We start from the raw sequence: 24,829 nt of genomic DNA, 5'->3' as shown, positions 1-24,829 counted from the left end.
CAATCTGATGCACTTCCTGGCTTCCTCCAAAGTGTTCCTAGCTATCCTGTACAAGCCCACTGGGGCCTGAGCCAGCCGAGGGAAAGGTGCTGAGCAGCCCAGGATAACTGATTTGCAACGGGTCTCCGGCAGACGGGCAAGTTTCCTGACCCCGCTTAACCACTAAGGGCGCAACGCCTCAGCAGCTCACACATCTGCCGCTGTTGCCGCTGGCCAGGCGCCGAGCCAAGAGAAAGCAGACCCGCCAGCAAACATGAGCTGAGAAGTGCTCTCTGCTGTGCGAGGAGCCCGGGCTGGCACATCGGCTTGGCTGGCCGGTGCAGCGCAGCTGGTGCGCATGGGGGCCGCGGCGGCCTCGGACGCAGCTGTCTCCCCACACACACACCCCTCCTTCATCCTCCCCACTGGGGCGCTTGCACCGAAGGTTACCGTCCTTTGGGACCAAGCCTGCCTTTGGCCTCTCCGTCTTGGCAACCGGGCCAGGGGCCTGGCATCACTGGGCTATTTCAGGTTGTCGGCAGATGCTCTCCCGGGGCGGGAGGGAGGGTGATGCAACCCAAGCAGAGCTAGCACCTCAGCCGGAGGGAGTTGTGGGCACCGGTTTCGCAGGTGGGGGAGGCACATGCAATTCAGTGAAAGGGGCCTGGGGGGGAGGGCGTTGCAGCCGGGAGGGGAACCCCATCCTGTCCTCGGCTCCTGTTTCACTAGTGGGTGGCCAGCACTGGGTGCAACCTATTGTTCCCGTCGTCAGGATGCAGTGTTTCTCTCACCCTCCCATCAGGATCCTTGACAGAGGGGTTGTGGGGGGGGGGTGTCAAACAATGGTGTCTTTGCTAAGCCTCTCCCTTCAGGCTTTCAGGAAAAATGGGATTAATATCCTGGCCCCACCCCACCCCTCCACTTACTTATTTACTTACTTATTATTTATTTAAAGTTTTTCTATGCCTCCCCATTACGAAAAGTCTCTGGATGGCTTACAAAGAACAAGAAACCAAAGAACAAAGAACCAAGAACCCATCACAATGATGTGGCCTGACACTCAATGCCCGGGAAAGATGGCCCCTTTCCCGTGGGACCGAAGGGGCATTTGCTTGGGGGAAGCCGGGAAGCCCCAGCTCAGCTCGTGGGAGCCCCTGCTCGGCCTCCCCGCTCACCGTGGCGGATCGAGCCCGCCCTTGCACTCCGCCCAGCCCGCTTTGCGCTCGCTCGCAGTGCTCAGCGCCCTGTGGGGATGGAGCCGAGGCTGAGGCTGAAGCCCGGCTGCTGCTGAGACAACGGTGCAAGCGTTCTGCAGAGGGGCTTTCTGGGGGGCAGGGGGCCGTGGGAAGCCGCCGGCAAACCTGAGGCGGAACAGCGCTCTCGGTAGCAACGGCTGGCCACCTGCAGAATCCCGAAATGCTTCTGCGTGGACGGGCGGAAGAGGGTCCCTCCAAAGAGTTAACCCCTCCGTGCGCCAGGCTCGCTGCTGCAGTGCATAGCAATAAGAGGTTTAAAGGGGAATCTGCGGCACGGAGATGAACGCGCGCACGAGCCTGCACAGTCCCCACGCTCTCCATCTCCCCTGCACGCCCCCCGTTGCCTCTCGGTGGGGGGGCGAGCAGGCAATGATGTCTCCACTCTGTGGGGAGGGACGGGGGCAAGAGAAGCAAGAGCTGCGCTGGAGCAGTGGGGTGGAGAGAACGTGGGGGGCTGTGGCTCAGCAGTGTTGCAGGCAAATTGGCCTGCGGCTCCTGCTCAGGCTGGGAAAGGCCCCTCCGTGAGGCCCCGCCGGACTGGGAGTGATGCCGTAGGAAACACGGATCACGGCTGGCACACAGCCTGTTCCGTCAGGGGCCACACGGACCTGTTGTGCTCATTTCTGTCCGGGTCTGCATCTTCCCACGGCAAAGTTCGTCCCATTTCCCTTCTGGAACGGGATCCGTTAATTCAGTCGGCATGAAAATCTCTACACATTTTTGTAAGGATTTCTCAAGGCTTGCACATTTTCATAGACTCTTCCCCCCAAAAGGATGCATTTTGTGCTTAATTGCCCAAATGTACCTCTTTATTTTTTTGCCAGCGACTTTTCTGCCGGGAAGAAAATGGGGTGGGGGGGTTTGGGTACACTTCCTCAAATGCCTGGATTTGTATGTACTGTTTTTAATATACATTTTGTGAACTGGGGGAGAGAATTGCATTGGACACTACAAAAAGTACAGATTTTGATGTTCATGATCTTGCATGTTTGGGAGAAGGGAACTGAGCTGTATGTTACCCATCCTTCATTCTTTGTTTTGGGGGGTGGGGGGGGCAGACCAATGTGCCACCTGGAAACTCCCAGTTGGATGGGTTTTTTTTTTTTTTAAATTGAAGGATATTGAACTTGGTGGGATCTTGTTCCAAGAAAGCATTTTTTTCGGCTGTCAGACATGCAGATTCACATGGAAGACGGGAAAGATTAGGAAAGATTAGCAAACTGGTCAAGAGAGTGCGAAGAAATGTGATTTTGCTTTGCATGGGGAACAATGTCCAGAAGGCTCAGCATGGAAGGCTGAAATTGATTTCACTAGATTGCTTTTAAAAAAATCATCTTTTCTACTGCTCTATCACAAAGTGTCCTAGCCAACTTACAAAAATAGACTCCATCCCATATTTAAACACTCAATAAAACCAATATAACACGCCGAGTGAGATACCCTGTGCGCAGTCACTAAAAGCCCAAGTATAATTTCAGATAGCAACCAACCCCAAAAGCCACACTCTTAAAACAAATCAATATTGACCTGCTTTTTCCCTAAGACTTCCTGAAATGCCTACCAGAAAGGACGGTCTTTTCACTCACTTTCTAAAATTCTCGGGTGCTCAGAACGTCTTGGGAAGACCATTTCAAAATGTCGGGAGCCACAGCTGAGGAGGCTGGCAATCCCACTTCCAGGATGCGAGGATCAAGTTTTCCTCCTGCTAATTTTAAGGGACAGGAGAGCTCGGTCGAAGGGATTCCTCGGTGGACACACCCTGGAAGTTGGAATTGGGGACCCGTAATACTAAGCGCCTGAAAACCCAGGCCTCTGCCATTGAATTGCTTTTTTCTTCATACTGCCCCCAATCCCGGCCAACACCTGCCCAAACCATTATTAAAAATCAGCGGTCGCCACAGGTCTGGCTTTTGGGCCCTTCGGCCTTCCCAAGGGGCGCCGAGGCCGAAGCAGGTGCCGTCACCATGGCAACTGCCTCCTCTCCATCACTGCCGCTTCGCCCCTGCAGCCAACGCTCCGAATGCAAACAAATAGAATCATTTCAAGGCCAACTTTCCTTGGTGCGAGGACTTTTGAAGTGGGAGGAAACGATCCTCTGAAGAGCAGCTTTTGCACATTAAGTCATCTGTGCACAGAGGATGATGTACTCCTTTGGTTCTCTGTGTGTGTGTGTGTGTGTGTGTAAGACACAGAAATGGCAAGTGACAGAAGGGGGTAGTGAAAATAACAGATGTGAGGAGCTGCTTTCCCTTTGGTGTTTCAGAGACGGAAGCCGGGCCAGTCTCTCCATCACGGGGCAGCGGGTGGAAGGAGCTTTCCAGCAGCCTGTGCGAAATGAGCCCCACGTGGGGAAGGAGCGTGCTTGCTTTGGGTTGAATATATTCTGGGGCAGCAGCACAGTGGGGGGAGAAGGGGTAGCTGACCCTGGGTGACATCACAAACCATTCAGAATAAGCTGCACCAACCCCACCGGAGGGGGAAGCAGCAAGGCGCGTGCTCGCACTGTTGGCAAAGCTCACAAGGGCCACCGGCTGGACGCAGAGCGTTGCTGGGGGTGACGCGTAGGCACAGTTCACCGCAGGACCCCCAGACGATCAGCGGCGGGTGGCTCTGCCGGTGGGAGCACACAGGACCAGGGGCCAATCCTGCCCCCTTGCCTCCCGCCACTCGGGCAAGGCAGCTGCAGCCCTCTCCGTGACCCCACGAGGTGTCAGCCTCACAAAGGGACCTCCTGTGGAGGGGAATGAGGAGGAGGAAGGAGGCCTTGGTGCAGAGAAGGCCAGGAGGGCGCAGGAGAGGGGAGGGGAGGAGTCGCCCCCACAGCAACAAAGTATTTGCCTCCAGAGCATCCATATCACCACAGGCAGGAATTGGCTCGCTGCCTGCGCCCCAAATGCACGACCGGCCCTCCACCCAGCGCCGACCCGAAACATGTTGCTGCCGGGGGAAAAGGACAAGCCGGCCCTCTCCGCAGAAACCTTCCAGGCAGCCGGCCAAATTCCACTTCAGCGCTGGGAATCAGGCAGCGCCCGCTGCCAGAGGGGTTGGCAGGCGGTCCAGCCGCTTGGGACTTCGGTCCCCAGGAGCCCCTGCCAGTGGTCAGGCATGCTGGGGGTGGCTGCCCGCAGCCACCAGGTCTGCCTTCTGAACCCCAGCGGCACTGCACTCGGGGGCGGCAGGCGAGTCAAAGGGCAGCACACCCACCTACATTACAGAGGCGGCTCTGGCCCCGCAGTGCGCCTTCCTTGCCCCTCACCGCACACCTTGCCTAGCCCAGCCGCCAGGTGGGGGCACATCCCTTCCAGCGCCGCTCTTGCAACCTCCTCCGCCTGCCTTGGGTGCCGCGAATGCTGGGCTGCAGCTGAGCCCCCGGCTGTGCCCACTCCCTGTCTGCCAGCAGCCCGGGGCTCCCTCTCTTGGAAAAGCTGCTCCGGTGCCGGCGGGAATGGTGACTTCAGGGAGTCCCCAGCCAGCAGAAGTGGGCTTCTTCCTGCAGCAACAGCTCACAGCCTAATATAAGAGGCATTGCTGATGCTTGCCAACCCTACCAGCAGGCCGGCTGGTTTCTCGCACGCACTCCAGTCTCTGGCACTTGACAGTGCTCCACCAGGCCTCCGTTATCTTACTGCTGTGCAAGCAGTGTGTCCTGCAGCTCTGTCCCACTGGCACGATCCCCTCGTGTCCCACAGGGATGGCATGCTTCCCGGAGGAAGCCCTGAAAGGAGCGGAAAGGACCGTGCGTGCCCATGGGGTAGAACTGCATGCAGAGGGGTGTCTGTCTGGGTGATGGGATGAGCCATGGCTGAAGAGCTCTGCATAGCTCAAAAGCCTGCAGGCAGCTGGCCCGCGTGCCATGGAGCAGGCCCGCTAAAAGAGGGCCCTTAGCTTTGCGTGGGCTTGGGGGTGGCCTGGAGCCACCCAGCACTGTCCCCAAGAGGCAAGCCCTGCTTCCCAGTCCAGAAGGGTTCCGAGGGGTTGTGGAAGGCAGAGAGACTCCTCTGGGAGGCGGGCGGCCCCAGGTAACGGGCAGACCTTCCAGGGAGGAAGCGCAGGGTGATGAACCTTGGAAGCGAGGCAGTCGCTGCGTGTCTGCCATTGTGGCGTGTTCATGGTCTGGTCAGTAAAAAAGAGGCAGGTGGGCAGGTGGGCTCAGGTAGAGGTAGGGGGTAAAGCTGCCGGGTAGCGTGCACGGCGCTCGTTTTTGCATGATGCGCTCCTCACAGCCCAAGATACCTTGACGCAGATGGGTGTGTGGGCGTGATTGTGTGTACTGAATATCCATCCCTCTGTTATCTCACTCCGAATGCTGCATCCCTTCCCTGGGCTGCCATTGGCTGGCGATGATGTAATTGCTTCAAGCGCCGGGTGCGCTGCCATTGGTGCAAAGGTGCAGAGATGCTGCTGTCAGCTGGAAAGGCCCGGTCATTCATGCAGAGTCCGACAGCATCATGCCGGCTTGTGGGGGGGGGGGCAAGGAGGGGGAGGGAAGCCAGGCGCGCGCGCGAGGAAGGAGCACTGGTGGAGGAACAGGTGAACCTCGGAGGGGGCGAGGCTCGCTGGTGCTCCCAGGGGCCAGGATGAGCACCCCTGCTGCGGACGGAGATGCGTGCGTGCACACGGACAAAGTTGGCGCATGCCGCACCTTTGCAAACCCTCGTGTTGCTTGGGTACAAATCTGCAGTGCCCGTTCAGCTGCAAAACCTCGCCTGAGACGGGCAATTTGTACTCACTGAGATTATTTGCCTCCCCAGCTACAAAATAGGACTACCCAGTTCTTTGCAGGGATGGAAGAGAGGGTGTGAGGGAAACGGCGGTGCCGGGGCACTGGGGCATGCGGACGGCACTTCTCCACTCAGCCACAAAGTGGACTGGTAGCCACGTGGCAAGCATCGGGCTCGGCTTTCAGGCTGCGTGGAAGCAGCAATGCTCAGTTGCTTAATCGTTGAAAGAGAAACTACGTGGAGCGAAGGCCGTGGCTTGGATTCACGTGCCCCAAGGGCCTTGGGCCCTGCCATTACCTTTCTGCATGCCAGGAGGGCAGCTGCGAGGCTGAGAGAGGGGGGCACCCTCCGAGCCCCTTGGAGCAGGCTGGGAAAGGGGTGGGGGGTACTCAGACCCAGAGCATCAGGGTGGGGTGCTTCCCCTTTGCACAGCTTCTAGTTTAGCAGACTTGCTCTGGTCTCCATGCTGCCAAGAAAGGAAAGGCTGCCAATGTAAGAAGAGGGATCAGACACGAGGTCCGTCGAATCCAGTGTGATATTCTCCCTGCAGAGAGGCAGGTCACGAAGGAAGGCCGCCCTCAACCACAACCTGCCATGCAGGCTCCGTTCAGCTCTTGGGGCGCACAGCTATTCTTACAGGTTCTCCTGCTGCACAGCAGGCGATTTGCTGAGAAACCCTGGGGCAGCCCCTCACCACTCTCAAGCACAGGATGCTCCTGAGGGCGTTGCGCCGGCTTTGAGCGAGGCTGTCATCTCGGTGGAACTTTTGCAGTGAACGAGCGCAAGCAAATGCTACCCAGACCCTCCCGAACCACCACCCAGAGCCTTCATCACCTTTTACGCTCCTTTAAGACCAGCTCTAGCTCTTTGTGCTAAATGAATTAGGAAGATCTCTGTGGCCGGCCAGCAAGCCAGTCTTGCAAGCTGATGGGCAGCACCGTGTGAAGGGAACGGCCCTCTCTGCTGCTTGCTGTGTGCTCCACCCCAACACACACTCTTCAGGGTTGACTGCCTTAGACCAGGGAGGCTCTGCTTAACAACTGTCTCCAACAGGCCCTGATAGACTGGCCCTCCTTCATGGATTTCCCAGCGGGCCAGTTTTAAGGCCAGCTCTGGCAAGGAAGGGACAAGAGCGCATACGTGCCGAAGACTCGTGGATCTCTCCATCCCGCCACCCATCCTTCACCAACTTGGCTGTGGTGGACTACAATTCCCATCAGTCCAGCCCTGGGGCACCCATCACACAGCTGCGTGTTCCTGCCCGTACTGCACGCATCTCAGTGCTGTTTACCTCTTCCCCCTCGGACCTGCCCACCTGAGGTCCTGTTCCAAGCGTCTGAAGAACTGGCAACCGTGCACATGGAACCTGACGCCACAACCAGCGCACAAGCCTTTAAGCCACCACAGGTCTCCGGGTCAGTCGGGCCAGGCCCAGCCAATCCAGAAAGCCTGATTAGAAACGACCAAGCCGGGGCAGACCGAAGCAGAGAGGACAGCAACACGGGGGTGCCGAGCAGCACGGCCCTCGCAACACCATCAACACAAAGGAGAGGGCGGCGTGGGCAAACCCGTCTTCCGAACCGGGGTCAGCTGGGGAGGTGCAGGACGGGCACCTGTGGCAGCGGAGCCCGGCTCTTGGGTCACCTGCAGCGCCAGGTTCATGGGCGCGATGGGCAGGAGCCGCGGTGCTCGGCTGCTGTGTGAGCAATGACATCATGCTCAAGTAATCGGTGCTCCCCTTGGCGAGGGGGCGGGGGACCTGCAGGGTTTTCGCTCGGAGGACGGTTTCTCAGAGGAGGAACTCTGTGCAAGCCAGACGCCGTTTTCCCCCGGACGGGGTGGGGTGTGATGGCCGGTGTGTGGCAAAGGGTGGGGTCCGGCGATTTCGTTAAAAAGAAAAGATGCCTGATTCTTACGCGGGTCACCCCGGCGAGGCAGAGGCGCACCTGCCTGCTCTCTGCTGCGTGAGGCTTCTCTTGCACCCGGGGCTTCTGAGGCTGCAGGAGCACTCCAGGTGCATCCAGAGTCAGGCTGGGAAGGGGGCCTTTCCACAAAAGCCCTCGCACCAGGCAGCATCTGCAAAAGGAGGTGTCCTGGGCATGGGGAACCCCACCTGGCTACACCGTGGTGGGGAGTGTCGCGTGTGTTTTGCTGGGCCCCCCGCGTGGAGGGGCTCTGCCAGCTGCAGGGAGAGATGAAGGGGCCAGGCTTCATCTGTGGCCCAGAGAAGGGGCAAGGAAAGAGGCAGGCCCGTGGCCAGCTGGCTCGGGGTGCGACGCAGGAAGGGGTGCATGGCTCCCACAGTCCCAGCTCTCATTTCTGCAGCACAGGAAGCACGGCAAGCGATCCAGCGGGGGTCATTTCAACCTACTTTTCCTCACCTTGCAGCAAGAAGCCCCCCCACTTTTCTCTGGCAGGCGCATCTCCCGCAGTTTTGGTTCGGCAGCGAGAGCAGCCGTTGCCCCTGAAGGCCCTCATGATGGTCCCCCCCCCCCCCCCGTGTGGCTGGATGCAGCAGACTGCAAAACCCCCGCTCCTCGGCCCCAAAGCCTGGGTCAGAGACCACAAGGGGGCCCGGCCCCCGGCCCCAGTCATGATTCTCTGCAAACCTGAGCATAACCTGAGCAGAATCCCACCCCTGCGTCAGAATGAATGGGAGAGAGAGTGAAGCAAAGTTCAGGCGCACAGACAGGGGACACCTGGAAAAGGTTGATGGAGGGACCCCGTACAGCTCCAGCCCCTCCACCCCAGGACAGACATGCAATTCTATAGGAAAGCACTTACAAAGGGGGGGGGGTGCAAGGCAACTGTAAACACTGCAACCAGGTAACCCCCCCCCCCGCCCCGATTCTCTGGCCCGGAACAGCCACAAAGATCCCCTCCCCACGAAGTCACAAAGAGGGAATCTGTGGGAAGGGGTGCTCCCATTTCCCTCCTGCCCCCCAAGACAGTTCCCGGAATGGGCTCTTCATCGGCACGTGCCCTGCCTGCCAGATGAACCCACGAATGAACGAATGAATGAATGGGGGACGGGAACCCCTGGGCGTGTCCCCATAAAGACTTCCTCAAACTTGAGGGGATCCCCAGCCGCGCCCCAGAAGCAGGGGGTCCTCATCCCAGAGGCCGTTATCCCAGGGATGCCGGCAGCCAGGTGTTGTCGGAACCGCCTCTCCTGCAGCGCACAAAAGACCCGGTCGCACCGACCCGAAAGGCGGCCCGGCTGCACCCCGTCAAGCCAGGCGCCCCGCATCCGCGGGGGCGAGGGGCGCCCCACCTCCCCGCAGAGCGGGCTGGGCTGGGCTGGGGCGGCGGCGGCGCCCGGAGAGGAGAGGAGAGGGGTCGCACCGCGCGCCCGAGGCCGGGGGGAGGCGCGGGGGTCCCGCCGGCAGCCCGCCCCTCACCTGCACTTGCATGAAGGAGCCGCGGTAGAAGCAGCAGGCGGCGGCCGACAGCGCGCTCCAGAGGCTGCACCGGTCCGTCATGGCTGCGCCGTCCGCCGGCCCCGATCCCGGCCCCGGCCCGGCCCCGGCGCGCCCGCCCGGCTGAAGCCCCGCGCCCGCGCTGCCGGGCTTTAACTTGCGAGCGAGGCTGCCCGGATTACCTCATCGCCGCGCGGGGCGGGGCGGGGGGCGGGGCGTGGGAGGCCGCCCCCCCGGACCCTCGTGGCCGGCGGGGGCGCACGGCTGGCACGGGCGCGCAGCGCGGCGGGCGGGCAGGCCGGGGGCTTTGTCTGGCGCCGCCCCCCGCCGCCCCCTGGGCCACCCCGCGACGTCAGAACTGGTGGGGGCGCCGGGCAGGTCTTGGCCAAGAAATGTGCCCCCCCCACGTGGTGCCCCAAGGCCAGCCAAGGCGGACTCTTTGTGGGGAGGGGATGACTGAGGCAGGGAACGCGAGGCTTGCTCCCCTCCCCGCCCCGGCAGCGCAACAGGGCAGGCAGCACCCGTCCAGCCCCATCGCACCCCTCTTCGTGCCACCTGCCCCAGCCGGCTCGGTGTGGGGTATCCGTGCGCGTGTGCGCTTGCCAAGCCAAGGAAGACGGAGGGCCTCTGCACAGCACAGGGTTACCCCACGGATCAAGAGGGGGATGAGATGTGGGCCCAGCCATGCCTTCTAGCAGGTGGAGCGGCCAGCTCTGGCGGCAGATGCTGGGTGCCGGAAGGAGGCCGAGGGATCTGCCCCACGCCCCAGATCTCCGCGCCCGCTGCCTTCATGTGAGGTGCCGGAGCTGAAGAAATTATGAAAACGCTCCAGCCCGCCTCAGACGACAGGGGCTCAGCGATTTAAGGCAGGGTTCCAGATATGCCACGCTAGGTCTCAGCTTTTACCATGGGGAGAGAGACTCTATGCTCAGCTTTTGCATAGAAAGAAGGAAGGGTAGATTCATCCTACATCCCAAAATGTAGCTTATAGGCATGCAAAACGAAACCCCTCTTTCTGTATCAGCAGAAAGGTACCCACGAAGTAGTACGTTACGACCACCGTGGATGGACTGGCTGGGGATACTCAGGGTTGTAATCCAACACAGGGGAAGATGCCAGGCTGGGGAAGCTGGGCTGCAGCATGTTCTCACCCTGGCGATGTCCTGGTCCTTTACGCTAAAGCTTGGATGAGCTTCAGCATTGAAAAGAGCAGGACCTGCCCCCAAGCTAAGCCTTTACGTGGCTAGTTCCTCCATGCGTTCTTTGCAACCCTCCTTCCATTTAACGGGCCCAGCACGGCTGCTATTAGAGCATTCAAAGCCAGCGCCCATTTGAAACATTGAGAAGTGCCGTTGTTTGACTCGGAAGGAACCCGGACCTTTCTTACGTGCCGTGCCCAGCCCAAGGCCAAGCGAAGGACAGGCGGCTCTTCCTCACTTCCACCCCACTCCAGCTTCCCCCAAGTACCAGCCTTGTCCTGGGCCAACCCCACACCTCCTGCCAGGTTCTTACAGGGCACTGATCTTCCAGTAAGCCCCTCATCGCAGGCCCTTTGGCAGCGGAACCTTCTGTGTCTCCACGCTGGACAGAGAGATTGCGATCTTAAAATTCCCTGCATACTGTCAAGCATTAAACTTAATGCAGGGTTTATCCTAGATTTGCCCTTGAGTGCGTTCGGTTGTTTTGCTGCATAATGCATCAAGTACGCTCGTCAGACTCGTCACTGGTCCTTCTTAACTTTCCAGGCTCACACGCATATTGGCGACTGTTTCTGTTGGAGTCTCCCCAGTAAATCCACTCGAAGATGCTTGGAGAGCTGGGGTCTTTTCTCTAACTCTATCATTTCTCAGCCCAAGGGTTGATTTCAGTTTTGAAAATGCCTGGAGGTGGGCAAGCCCAAAGCCAAACGGGGAGGAGCCAACATTCCAAAAATAGGAAGCAATTTCGGCATATGGTAGCTTGGAGCATTTGGCTCAGGAGGCGCATTGAAATGCTGCACAAGAGCAGCATAGCAGAGCCCCAGTTGATTGGTGGTAGCGGGGGAAATATGGGGCCCCCGGAAAGGGGCAGAGACAACGAAAACTGGAGGGAGGCTCCGGGTCCCAGTTGTGGGTTCCCTGCTCGGCTATCTGGGAGACTCCGGATGCTGGAATTGGATTGGACCAATCTTCCATCCTATCCAGCTCTTCTGTCTTTATTTCTCTTGGAGGGCAGATTTGACTAGATTTTGTAAGGGAAGGACAAGGATTCATTTTCCGAAGGAGTTTTGAAAACTGATGCCAAAGTTAGGCCAGGCCGTGAGTGGGGTTTCTGGCAATGCTCACCACACACCCACTCTTCTGCTGCCCAAATCTTGCTCCTTTAGGGACATGTTCTTTCTCCAGATCCTCTGACAAAAGGGATCGGGCTCCTACTTAAAGAGCAGAGTGGGGGAAAGAGCCCCATTGGACGAGAAAGGGGAACAAGACCAAGACTGACTGTGAAATGTTAAATGGCCGTCTGCCACCAGTTTAAGGGTGAACCCTTATTTCGAGGGATGCTGTTGGGCCTTGATTCCTCTCTGGCGGTCCCTCCCAGGACCTGTGCAGTGATACTGAGGAGATGCTTGGCCTGCAACGTAGCAGATCATTATTACTTGCAACAAATATTTTGGTAAGACTTCGGCTGCACACAGCTCCCTTCTCACTCCAACAAAATGGCTTTGTGCTGGAGAAGAGTTCTCCTTGTCTGGTGAAAGAAGTTTGAGAAAGGAATGGGAAGAATGAATAAAGAAGACGGAACAGAATCTTAAGTTGGAATGGTGAAGTCTCCATAAAGCTTCCGTCTTTGCTATCTGAATTGTAATCCAACACATCTGGGAAGCACCCAGCTGGAAAAAGGCAGCCGTTCAGCTAGAGATCCCATCATATATCCAAAACAGCTCTAAGAGAAGGGTCTCCAAACATCTTGGATCAGTGGGCACACATTTGCGATCTTCAGAGAGTGTTGTGGGTGCACTCACAAAATGGCTGCCATGGTGGTTTGGCCACTTCCAAAACACCCATTTCTCAGAAGACGCACTGGTGAGGCTAAATGAAAAGCCGCTTTTCCAAGGCGAAGTGGTGTCTGAGCTCCAAAAGGCGAAACCGCCCTCTCTTGATGTTGCACTGCTCTGAGGAATAAACCTAACCCATAGGTTCTTCTTACTGCCTAATGACACGAGTCATTTGCAGACCAATTCACATCTCCAGGCCCCGAATCTGGTGCACACGCCCTCTGCCTCCTGTGAGCGTGCCCAGGTCTTCTGAGAGTGTGGATCCACAGACTCCTCTCTGTCCATGAATAGGACTGAGAGACAGAACAGATGGTGGCTGATAGACAGCAAACTTCTGGGCCCAAGGAATTTTGACAGCAATCTCTCGTATCAAAGCACCTCTCTTCCTTCCAGCAAGCAGTTGGCCAGGCCATGGGGTGTTGCTTTCCCACAGAGATACGGAGCTCTCGACAAGGCGAGGACGCAGCTTCTCCTCGAAGAAGGAGCATTCCAGTGTTACGAGATGACAGGCGCCTCTGAGAAAAGCCTCGTTTCTCTCTCTTTCATTAGCCCGACTGTCTGTCAAAGGCAGGTCTGTGGTCACCCAGAGCACCCACGTTTCCTGGGACAGAATCGGGTTTTTGCCACGTGTGTGGAACTCAGAAATGTCAGCTTCCATCGTCGGAGGCCTTCCTAGCTCCACCCTACCCCCTCCCCACCGCGGCCCTCCCGGGATCCACCGACCAGCCTGCTTTTCAGCGTGCTGAGAACTGGAAGCAGCATCCCTCGTCTCTGCCGTGGTGGTGAATCTGGGGTTTGGGAACAAAGGGAAGGAAAGGACAAAGGGAGAGCGGGGAAAGCACGGCGAGGGCGAGAGAGGGCGGAAATGATGGCATGCGAAGAGCTCTCCCACAGTGGCAAAAAGAAGCGCACTCAACAATCCGTAGAGGGGATGAAGTGTCTGCATGTGCTGATTTGCGTGAGAAGAACGAGTCGGGGGGACGTAGACTCAACGTGGGGCCTTGACACCAAGTTCCTTCGGCCAGGCTCCTGCTGAAACCAGAACTCCCCTGCAAGTTCTTTCATTTAATCAAGCTTCAGTGCTTGTGAATGAATGCATCTCCTCCTCCTCCTCCTCCTCCTCGGAGGCTGCTGATGCCCATGCCGTGTCAGTGGGACCGCTCAACCGCGCAGCAGCCATCCAGACCCTCGCGGGTGCTGTCCATGGTCCTGAACCCCGGGCCAGGCTACTTCCAGGACCACGGACAGCTCTGAAGACCATGGACCCAAGAGGCTGCCTGGTATGGATAGAAAAGAAACCTGTGCTCAGATCTTGGCTGAGCAGCCAAACTCAGCTGCTCACGCTGGCTCAGCCTCAGCGCCCCCCAGGATCGGATCAGAGCAGGGCAGAGCTGGACCGGTGTGGGGGGCCACTGAGTTGGCCCCTTGCCCCTCCAGCATCTGGGCAGATGGGCCAGTAAGCAACCCGTGCGCTGGGAAGGGAGCAGATGAGTCTTCCTTTATCTTCGGGCGATGTGTGCAAGACCTCAGCACTGCTTGCCTCACACAAAAGGATCGCCCTTCTCTTCAAATATGGATATTTTTAAAAAGAGCACATTGATTCTGAAAATCAGATCTGATTTTTAAAAATGCGAATGATCCTAAAATTAAGATTTATTCACAGGGAGGCCTTCTCCTCCTCCTCCTCCTCCTCCTCCTCCTCCTCCTCCATTAGAATGGATCTAGCTTTTGGCCTCCAGAAGCCTCATCACCCTCCGGCTGGGGATTGTGGGCACTGTAGTCTAGTGGATCTGGAGGGTGGCAGGTGGGTGAAAACTGCATTAGAGCCACATTTTTGAACCGAGAGATTCCTCTGCTTGGATTTAGAAGTCTTCTGGGGGCATGGTGCTTGTCTCACTCGAATAAAAGATTTATTGCTCCACATTAACTACAGGAAAATGGGGGGATAAAAGTTTTAGCTGGCATCCATGCATGTCCCTAATGAACCCGCAGGAATGTTAAGCATTTGTGCTGGACTGGAAGAGCTCCTTCTCTCTGCAGTCGTTTCAGTGCAGCAGCCAATAAATTCCACATGTTGTCAAGCAGGTGGCATCCTCACAGCCACCTCCAGGTCGCGGGTGGCCACAAAATAGACTTAAGATCTGATCTGATTTGCAGTAGGTTGACCAGGTTTCTGATTCCCGTCTAACAACAGCAACGACCAAAGTTTTCTTTTTTTTCCTCAGATAGTAGGCTGCTAAATGAAGAAAAGCTCACCTCTGTGTGAAAGGACAGGAGCTTTGCTGTGGTGGGCATCACAAGTCCCCAGGCTGAGTCAGGGCTGGTCCTACCACTGGGCAAAACGGGACAACCACGGAGCCCTTGCTGGGCTGTTCGTGGCTATGCAAGGATGAAGGCTACAACTCAAGAGACTAGATTAATGTTGCAGTAACACCAGCAACTCAGGAACCGGTGTGGCGTGGCAGTTCGGAGAGTGGGCCTGGAGATCCAGGTCTGAGACCCCACTCGGCCATGGAGCTGCCTGGGAGACTCTGGCCCAGTCACTCGCTCCCAACCTAACCTACTTCACAGGGTCGTTGTTGTGTGGATAAAATGGAGTGGAAGGGAACTTTGTCAGCTGCCCTGTGTTCCTTGCAAGAGGAAAAGAGGAGGTATATACGGGCATCATAATTGCATCAGTTTAAATAGATGTGCGTGTTTACTTATGTATAGATGCATGCATGTGTGTGCAAACATAATACAAATTGTATTAATAAGAGCATGCGTACGCATGTGGATGATTGTGATGGCCTCCATCTATGCAAAGTTAACCAGGGAAAACTCAGGAACTCTGTGAAATGGGCTACCAGTCCAATAAAAAATATGAGGGATTTGAAGTAGAACAATTGGGGGAGAAGGGGATACTAGAGTTGTTATTTCTGGGGTGCTCGACCCACTCCCCCCCAAAAACTGTTGCTTACGAGAGAGAGAGAGAGAGAGAGAGAGAGAGAGAGAGAGAGAGAGAGAGAGAGAGAGAGAGAGAGAGAGAGAGAGGGTCTCCTACCTTAACGTACTCGCTGCCAGATCCTGGTCCATCCTGGTGCCTAGAAAAAAAATAAAATAATCAGAAGTGTGTCATTAAATGGGGGGAAAGGAGGGGTCAACATGCAGGCATGCAGTTTTGCTAATGATCAGGCTGGGAGCAGACCAACCAGGGTTTCTTCGCAGGGAAGAAGAGTGGAAGCAGCTTCTGCGGAGCCCAGCTAGCTCAGGTTTGCTACCTGGACTGGCAGCAGAGACTCTGCAGGACTTTGAGCGGGAGTTTTTCTAGCCCCACCTTGAAACACCAGGGACAGGACCTGGGACAGTTATCTTGGAGATATGGTGCTTTGTGCAAACAAAGCAAGATTCTAGTCCTTAAGGTTCTGAAACAAGGGCTGAATTGGCTTGGAAGCTGCCTTAGACCAACCCATGCCTCTGGTCTGTTTAGGCTTGTGTTGTCCACCAAAAAGGGTTTCATGCTGGTGTTTGTCTGTCCGAACTGTAGATCAAAGTGGGGGCCTTCTGTATGTGAGGCCTCACGGATTTCATCCTAGACTGTGTTCATAGGAGTAAATGCCATTTTAGGGAATGCTCTGAGCATTACCAGCGTGTTTCAGGGCACGACTCAAAGTACTGGTGATTCATGTTAAAATTCACATGATTGGCAGTGGCTCCCAGCCGTGGAGCCCAGCTGGCGTTGGCCTGCAGCTCCTCTTGTTCTCCAGGGTCAGAGATGATAGGGCTTGTAGTTCAACGACCACTGGGACCCAGTTAATTGCTGGTGGGACGTGGCTTTTCTGCCGTCCACAGGATGTGGAAAGAAAGGACAGAGCTGTTAGGGCTGAAGGAGAGGGCCAGAGGCGTGGCCAGCGTAATTGCACACAGAAAAAACGCACACTTGAAGCAGCTCTTGAGGGGTTTGCACACGGGTCCTGATCCTTGTCCAGCGAGCGTATCCTTATTTGTGTGCGGCCTGCAGAGCCTCCTCAAATCGGGGTTTGTTTGCAGAGGTTCCAGCCACTTCCGAGTTAGCACTTTTTTACCTGGGAAAATACAGTCTTTCCCCTGCATTTCTCGGGGGATCTAATTCCTGCATTCCGATGTGCTGTCTGCAGCATCTCAGGAGACCATCAGATACTTCTGCAATGTATTGTCTCATTTGGTAAACCCAGTTGAGCGTTTGGTTACAACACTCCAGTTTTAAAGTTAAAACTGGTTTAATTTTCAGTTTTTGGGACACCAGCAGCCCTTACAGGAAAAGCTTTTCCTTTGTGTGTATACAGCACTGGCATGTTAACCTCTGTCACACTGATGTTCTAGGGCAGCGCCAACAGAAGTGGACGCAGTGGTCTGGGGACTCTGGGGAAGAAGGCCAATGCTGAGTGGGAACCAAGGGAGCTGCAGACCAATGCACCAGCTCGGGGAAGGCTGAGAAGCAGGTTTGGGTCAAGATCCTCAAATCCACATGCATTCCACTGAAAAAGCAGACGCTCAAACGCCTTCTGAGGCTCTCAGGCGATCTTTCGGAGCAGGCAGCATGGATACGAAGGAGCGTGGGGTTTGGCAGGCTGTGGGCTTTGTCCCCGGCACAGCTCAGCGGAGCCCCTGCTTCCGTGCAGCCAGAACAAGGACGCTTCCATGGGAAATTCCCAGAACTACCTGCCTCTGCCCAAGCGCCTGGTCTTGACGTCACTAAGAGGATTGGAGGGGAATTAAGGCTGAAAAGGCGAGAGCATGATTGGGGTAATACTGATGTCTGGCCAGTCGCTTCCTGTGAACGGTAATCTTCCCAGTCCCCCCAGAGTGCTGGAACAGGACCCCTTGACCCGATTCCACAAATGGCCACTGGGACTTGCAGGGAAGGCCACGCCGAACGGCGATCTCTCACCTTCTTGGGTCCGGCAATGCTCATTAAGCCCTTTAGCTTTAGGGCACGTACAAGCTGTGCCCAATAGCTATACTTCCACTAGCATCTCCTCTACCAGGGAGAGAGAATAGCACTTTCCAAAAATCTGAGAGGCTGTCACACAGCCGAAGGCCAGGAGCCCTTCTCAAGAAGAAGTTCTAAATTTAGGTTTTCGCCTGCTGTTTTCTCTGGTATAGGTTTATTCTGAGATAAATCATCATTTTCATTTTATTTTAGGATCATCATTTTATTCTGAGTCATCATTGTCTTCTGAAGCTGATGGTGTTTGTTTCTGGGTGTTTGGCCTTGTCACCAGAAACTGCTTTCTGTCTTTCTAAAACAGGATGGGAGTGTGCTTTTTTCTGACTAGCAGGCAATTCCCTTAGGGGTAGACTGTCAAGGGTGGTGAGCTGGGGACCTCCTCCTCTCCTGCCCCCCCCCCCTCACACCCTGCTAGAGTTGGCAAATCTTGCCTTTTTTCCAAGCACAAGTTCACTGGGGTCTTTTTCCACCCCACTCTGCAAACATCGCATGGAAACAGAAACCTATAACTTTTTTGCTATTTTATTTCTTCTAATAGATGGATGTTCCTGAGCAACTCCCCTTAATACTATAGGATGGCTGAGGATGATGGGAGCTATAGTCCAGCAAGAGTGAGGGACCTGGGAAAGGCTTAGGCTGTTGGGCAGTATAAAAATGAAGTGGTATCTGAGTCATTTAAGAATTCCTTGCTGTGTTCTGTTGCAAGAAGGGCTTGTAGAGAATAAAAAGGTTATTTTTTGTTTTATAAGCTCCCTCCACTAGGTGGCAAATGCATCACTGGCAAAGAAAAGTAAAAATTTGCCAATTTTTTGAGCAGAAAGGTGGCCTGTACATCTAAAACTATAGCAATAAGAAAAAGGGAGATATTCTCAAGTTGTTGAAATATACATCATTTTATTCCTTGGATTAGCCCATTGCAATGAGAATCCCTTACCATGTATTTTGGGTCTTTTGAGGGGTTCGGACCTTTTTAAAATGCCCGCTGAGATCTCTGGAAAAAAAAACTATCTCCAAAACGAATCCTACAATCCAGCTGTCCCCAACCTGACACCACTGAGATATTCGGAAACACAACTCCTACCATTGGCCATGGCGGCTGGGGCTGATGGGCGCTGCAGTTCAAAACACTCGCAGGGTCCCAGGCGGGAAAGGCGGCCACTGCCCAGCTCTCCGTTTCCCTCTGAGTCAGCTCGGGGTTTTGTTTTTTCCCAGCCTCCCCCGGGAACAGGGAGGACACTGGGAACACCCAGGTTCCTCTGCACATTTCCTCTGAAGCTTTCCTGCCCTGCACATCTGTTTCCCCAAAACGTTACCGAATAGCGGCTGCACGAAGGAACATCTTGCCGGGCGGAAATGGTTGCTTGGTGAAGAGGGCTGAAAATAACTCGCAGGATCCAGGGGTCAGGAACCAGACAGGGCCTCCATCCTGGCTAGAGAAGGGTGGGCCAGGGCAGGAGATGGCTGGGCTCACCCTCCGGCACCCCCCGAACGCATCTCTCTGCAAGGAAGTGGGTTTTAGCTAAACACTAGAGGAAGCTTCCTAGTGTCAGAGCTGCTTGACTCTGGAACGGACTGCCCTGCTGCTGCTGGGCTCTGCTTTGCCCCAGGAATTTGCGCAGAGGCTGGGTGGTGTGTTTGGATGGATTTGGAGAGCCCGTGCAGTGCAGGGGTTAAGAGCCTGTGGCTGGGACTCAGGTGATCTGGGTTTGAAACCCAAACACCCTCAAGACTTAACTTTGCAATCATGAGGGCTAGAAACCTGGCAGGGACGGAGGGGAAAAGACTGTTCTCAGTATTTTCAAGGCGTTTCAGTATTTTCGTTCGCCTTTCCTGTTTTTGCAGGTTTCTTGACTTGAGTGTTACATTCTCGTTTAAGTGAGAGATATCTATGTTTACAAAAAAAAAAAAAAAACCCAACCCAATACCAAACCCCCACACCCCACCCCACACATTTACCTAGAGCCGCAGAGATGTTTTTAAAAGTTAGGCTGACTTTGCAGGTATTCCAGACCTTCCAAGGGATAACTGGAAAGCTAGAAGTCCAGGCTAAGACGTGGGCAGCCCATAACATTGGCACGAATGCAAACGTTGTGTTTAAATATTAAACACCACACCGTCCCATCTGTCTTGGATGAGCAATATCGGTTCGTTTTTATGATTACGATAGCAATAACTCCATTTAGGAGAGTACGCCTATTTAGCCTTTCAGTGTCCCTGATCTTTTCTTTGGCATCGCGCTTTGTAGAATACACACGTCCATGTCTAAACTCAATATTTTTTTAAAATCCAATGTTCCGTCTGATTAGGGAATTGCAGTCTAAAATGAACCCATCTAGTTGACTGCCTGGGAACCAGCACTCCTTGGATCAACTTGGTTTAGGGGTGCGTTTGGTTTAGGGGAGCCACGCACGCATCCCAGCCCTGTGGGACACGTCCACAGATCCAGCAATGGGGGAGGTTAGGGCAGCCTTTCCTGACCAGGTGCATTCCTAGTGCCGGCGACCACAACTCGAAGCCGGCAAGTCATCCTGAGAAGTTGACTGGCGGGAGGTTCTGAAACCGGTAAAAGGAAGGGCTTATTCACACAGTGCAGTTAAACTGCTGAACCCATCCCTGTCTTAGATGGATGGCCATCCGTTCGGACGGCTTTCAGAGGAGATTGGACACTTTCTGGGGGGTGGCGAGCAGTAGCTATTAGTCCCGGTGGCCGCATGTGGCCTCCAGGATCAGAAACAATATTCCTGTGTGCGGCTGTTGCTGGGGAGCATGGGCACGGGGGGGGGGGTAGCATGCGGGGCTGTTGTATTCCTCTTTGCTGGCTTCTTGTCGGGCTGGGCCATGGCTTAGGAAGTGAGCCAAGACTAGAGGAAGTCCAGCGGCACACGTGCAACTCTAGTTGCGCAACAACCTCCTGCAGCGTGCGCAGCACAAAGAGCCAAGTCACGTGCGCGGAAGAGTGACACTGTGCAGTGTTGGCGGGCTTAATCGCTGCGTGGACGCTTGGCGCAAATGCTCAGCACCAAGCTGGACTCATGGCTGCGAGAAGGCCCACTTTCCAAGAGAGACAAGCCCAAGAGAATCCGATGCATTCCCAGCCGCAAAGTGGATTCCCAGCATGGAATCAATATTTCAGTACCAGACCCAGGAGGGATAAAGTCGTCCCGGGCCCCTTCTTCTCTCAGGCAGAGAACTTTCCCCCCTTTATTTTTCGTGTATTTGTACAAAATTCTGTCTACCTTCTACTCAGCCATGCTGTCTGTCTGAACGGTTTGCACTTGATATCTTATTCTTTCCATCCTGTTTTGAGGAATTGTGAGAATGTTGGGGAGTAGTCCTTGCTAAGCAAAGAGCTGAACACCGTTCTCACCTCTCCACCCTGGCCAAATTTGCTAGACGTCTCTTCCCCACAAGGAGAAGCCCATGAAGAGCTTGCTCTGCGAGGTAGCCCTTAAGGAGCATGTTAGAAAAAAGCAAGGGCTCTGCAAAGGTTCTGCATGCACAAATGGGCCAATCCGTCCATTTTACTTTTCCCCATATTCAGTTTTTGGAAAGCTCCAATTAATTCTTTTCCTCCCGGATATGGAGAAAGTTGCAAAAAGGACCTGACCGAAATTGTAACCAAATCAGATAGGCAAGAATTCCTCTGCGAGGCAAAAGAGATGCGACATCTGTGAATTTTCTCCATGTGGGCTCCACCAGCGTGCGGATTTCTTGCTCAGGCTGCATAGGAGAGCAGTGCGGGCTTCATGTGGCAATACATGGGAAACAAAGGCATGGAACCGGCACATTAAAAACTCTGGGAAATCCCTCAACTGAATGTTGGGGCCCTCTTCAAAGGGGGTGATTTTGCACGAGATTCACTGGCCCGCCACTGTGTCCAAGACGGGCCTTTGGAAAGCTAGTCTGGAACCCTCTCTCTTTCAAAACCTGCCAGCTGGAGAGGGTTATTTCACACGGATGGAAAGCGAGCGTAAGAGCGTCTGCTGGCACTTGGCAGAAAGTGTGAGAAAAAATCTGGAGTGGGAGGAGGGCGGGCTCCGGGCAGGAAGTTGGGAGCATGGGAGCCACCGGGAAATGGAATTTAAGAGGGTCTTAAAGACCTCCTCGGCTTCCCTCCCTGGAAAGACACGAGGCCCCTCAGCTTGTGAATGGCAACAGCCACAATGAAGCCCCCCCCCCCCACACACACACACACACACTGGATTTCCACCCAGTGGAGACAAGGAAGGGATGGAAGTTCTATAAATAATTTCCCCTGCTCCTAACTGCTAACAGATGTCTTTGGCTGTGACTTCATCCTGAGAGGAGGCAGCGCCACACGGGGACCCGTGCGAATGAATGGCTGCTGGTATTGCTGAACGAGATGCATTTTTTAAATCTCTCTCTCTTTTAAGCTGGTGTCAAAAGTGCCTGGGAGAAATTCCAGGGCTCCCTTTGGAATGCTCCTCCGTTGCGGCTGGCAGGACCTGGAGAGCTGGTGCAGCACCTGGTCCCTGGGGGGAGCCTGCTGTGATTTGGGGAGTTCTCATGCTTTGGGGGGCCTGCTTGGGGAATGGGAATGTTCAGCACAGCATCTATGACTTGGTTCCAGAAGGACTGGAGCATGGCCCCACAAGGGGCCCCTTCAGGTCCCTGGTCGTTCCTTCTGCAATGAATCCAACGCGCGACAAAGGGACGCCCTTTTGGTATGCTGTCTGCACCTGCCTGGTATAGATGCTTCTCCTTGACATGTTTGATCCTTACAACGACCCTGAAAGGTAGGCTAGGCCAGGAGTTGGTGGTGGAGAAGCATCTGATCGGTGAGAGAAGTGCAGTGTCAGAATCAAGTTTCTCCAAGGAAATTGGCAGAGGACTGGTTAGCCTTGCACCAGGGCTGCTTTCGCCCTGGACTTCCTGGGTACAGTCTGGGGTCAGACTAGATGGCCTCCGTGCACCCTTGGCCTGTCACTACCTCTCAGCCTAACCGATCTCTCGGGGGTTTTGCAAAGATGTATCTGAAAGCAGCAGAAATTAATCATGCAGTGCTCGGAGAGCCGAGGCTTCCAGACGGAGAGCTCCCACCTATTCCAACAAGAACTGCACCCGCCGTAACATCTCACGGACAAGGCAGGGCGACTGCACCTTTTCCTTTCAAAGACGACTGCCAAGCCCTTTTCCTCCTTTCCCGCTTGCAACATTGGTGTTTTCCTCCTCTGTGCGAACCCCGCCTGTTCCAGAGTGGCAGCCACAAGGGCTGGTGCTTACCCCCCAAATGTCACCCATCTGATTTCGGAGAAGTCTGCAAGATTAAGCAGAACAGCGCTAACTCTCAAGCCCTGCTTGGAGCCTTTCCTCTCTGACTCATTCCCCAAAGTGACATCTCAGCCCTCCTCTCTCGCCCCGTGCTACAACCAGCCTCTTGCTTCCACTGACTCACGCCTCCATCGCAGGGCTTTTCCCCCCTTTTGAAAGCATGTGCGGCTCAGATCCTGCCTCCCACAGCCACAGAGGAGCCGTTGGCGGCTGGGAAACTTCCAAAGGTCCTCCTGAGAAGAAGAGCGCTCTTCTTCGGGATGCGGCATTCACTGCTGCTGGAGGAAATACGGAAATATTGTCTATGAGTCACCGGGAAGGGACAGAGAATGACAGGCCAGGACTGGGACAGAAAAAAATGGAACAGTTGTCAGACAGAGGCGGAGGACAGCAAATGCTTTCTTCCTGGGGGCTGAACGTAGATGCGGCGTGATTCGCGCCTGCTCTTCTGTGGCTGAGTTGTTAAAAAGGGGGGGAAAACAGCCGAGGTGGAGGACGGGAAGGTAATGTCAGGGTGGAGTCCATGTTCTTATTTGGAAGAATTTTGGCTGGGCTCCTGCAACACAACAACCTGAAAGGGGAAGCCAGTTCTGCTAAATTACCAGGTCATCCGGACCAGGGGGGCTTAACGTTCGGGAACAAGCCACACAGAAACCCCGGGGCTTGTTGTAGGGTTGTACTTGCCCATGGGGGGTGTTGCATTGTCTGAACCAGGGGTCAGATTTTATTGTGGGTTGCTGTGACAGACAGATGCTGCAGCAAAGGTGCTGGGATACGTTTGTTTATTTATTTAAAGCTTTTATATACCGTCCACCACCAATGGTCACCCAGTTTGCTCCTCGGCTGAGTGGGAGTAGTTTGTTATATTGGCTGGATAGTCTAAGATTCGAGCTATACTCAGTCTCTGAACTCAGTCAGTGACTTGCAGTCAATCAGAAAGCAATATCTGGCTTTCAATAGATAAAACAGCAAGAAAAATGTATGGCTCTATTTGAAATAAGAACATCTCTGCCACAGTTTAGCCTCGTGCTAACTGCTTCCCTCCTAGCCTCAGTGCTCCTCAGCTGTAAAATGGGAATATTAATTGGTTGCCCTTGAGAATTTTGTGCTATGATGCCTGATCTACAGAAACTCAGACACAGATTTGTAACTCTGTGGCACGTATATAAAGAAGATACTGGATTCCAGTGCCCCTGATTAGTCTTCTGTGCCTGGTTTTGATTAGCAGACCTACCGCTTTAGAAAAAAGCAAAATCTACCCCACACACTGAGAGCAGTTCAAAGATGGGCAGCCTTTGCTCCCCTTTGCTTTTCCTTAGGGCCCCAAGACCCTCCTGCTGTGGCCCAGGGCAAAAGACCTGCCCTTTGAATTAAAGACGTCTGTGCAGGAATTTGTCTGAAGCATCAGTACCGAATGCGGCCCGGCCCTGCCGCAAAATAATTCACGCCGCCCTGGGCACCGCAAGCTTTCTCGCTCTCAGCGCTGACTGCAGTCCCTACATGGATTTACTGGTTGTGGGAACCCTGCTTAATTTAAATGCCAGTTCCTAATGGTGGCCCACCACGCAACTAAATTAATGTGTGCAGGGAGGAGGTTGAGTCATACAGAGGCCTCCCTCAGTCTCCCTCCGCTCGATCGCTCAACACTTCGATGACTTACAGCTTCTCCGTGGGAAAGCATGTGCCAGCATCCAGCTCCAAGATACAGGACTGTGCTAAACTGGAGAGGATGACGTTATCTGCGATTATTTTCAAACTCATCACTTTCCCACAGAGCTTAGGTGTGGTAACCTCCCCTGGATCAGGGCCATTTGTGGATGCGGGGCTACACAAATGCTCTGCCTCTGTTGACTGGTTTTCATTTTTTATGTTTTTATGATTGCATTTCTATCCCACCGTTTTTTCCCCTCTAAGGAACCCAGGGAGGTTTATATGTTCCCCTCCTCCCTATTTGATCCCCACGACAACCCTGTGAGGTAGGTTAGGCTGAGAAGGAACGATTGACCCAAAGTCACCCAGTCCAGCTGCAGGCCAGCACTAAACGCAACATCACACCGATTTGCATCATGGATTGGCAATGGTTTATCCGTATGTAATGTATGGCTGTGAAAGCTGGACCATAAGGAAGGCCGAGCGCCGAAGGATTGAGGCCTTTGAAT

General features: G+C 54.7%; 1 protein-coding gene across 1 annotated transcript in view; it reads right to left on the bottom strand.

Moving 5' to 3' along the window:
- Window positions 1-24,829, bottom strand: part of SH2D3C (SH2 domain containing 3C) — a 38,154-nt gene that overhangs the window by 11,890 nt on the left and 1,435 nt on the right. The window contains exon 2 of the mRNA XM_044440130.1: window positions 15,453-15,492. Within this exon, the coding sequence (XP_044296065.1) occupies window positions 15,453-15,492 (40 nt within the window). The remainder of the gene's footprint in view (window positions 1-15,452; window positions 15,493-24,829) is intronic.

The sequence above is a fragment of the Varanus komodoensis genome, unplaced genomic scaffold (genome assembly GCF_004798865.1).
Source record: "Varanus komodoensis strain SLA01 unplaced genomic scaffold, ASM479886v1 scaffold36, whole genome shotgun sequence".
Lineage (NCBI taxonomy): Eukaryota > Metazoa > Chordata > Lepidosauria > Squamata > Varanidae > Varanus > Varanus komodoensis.
The sequence above is the reverse complement of the archived record's forward strand: the minus strand, read 5'-3'. Positions and strand labels throughout refer to the sequence as shown.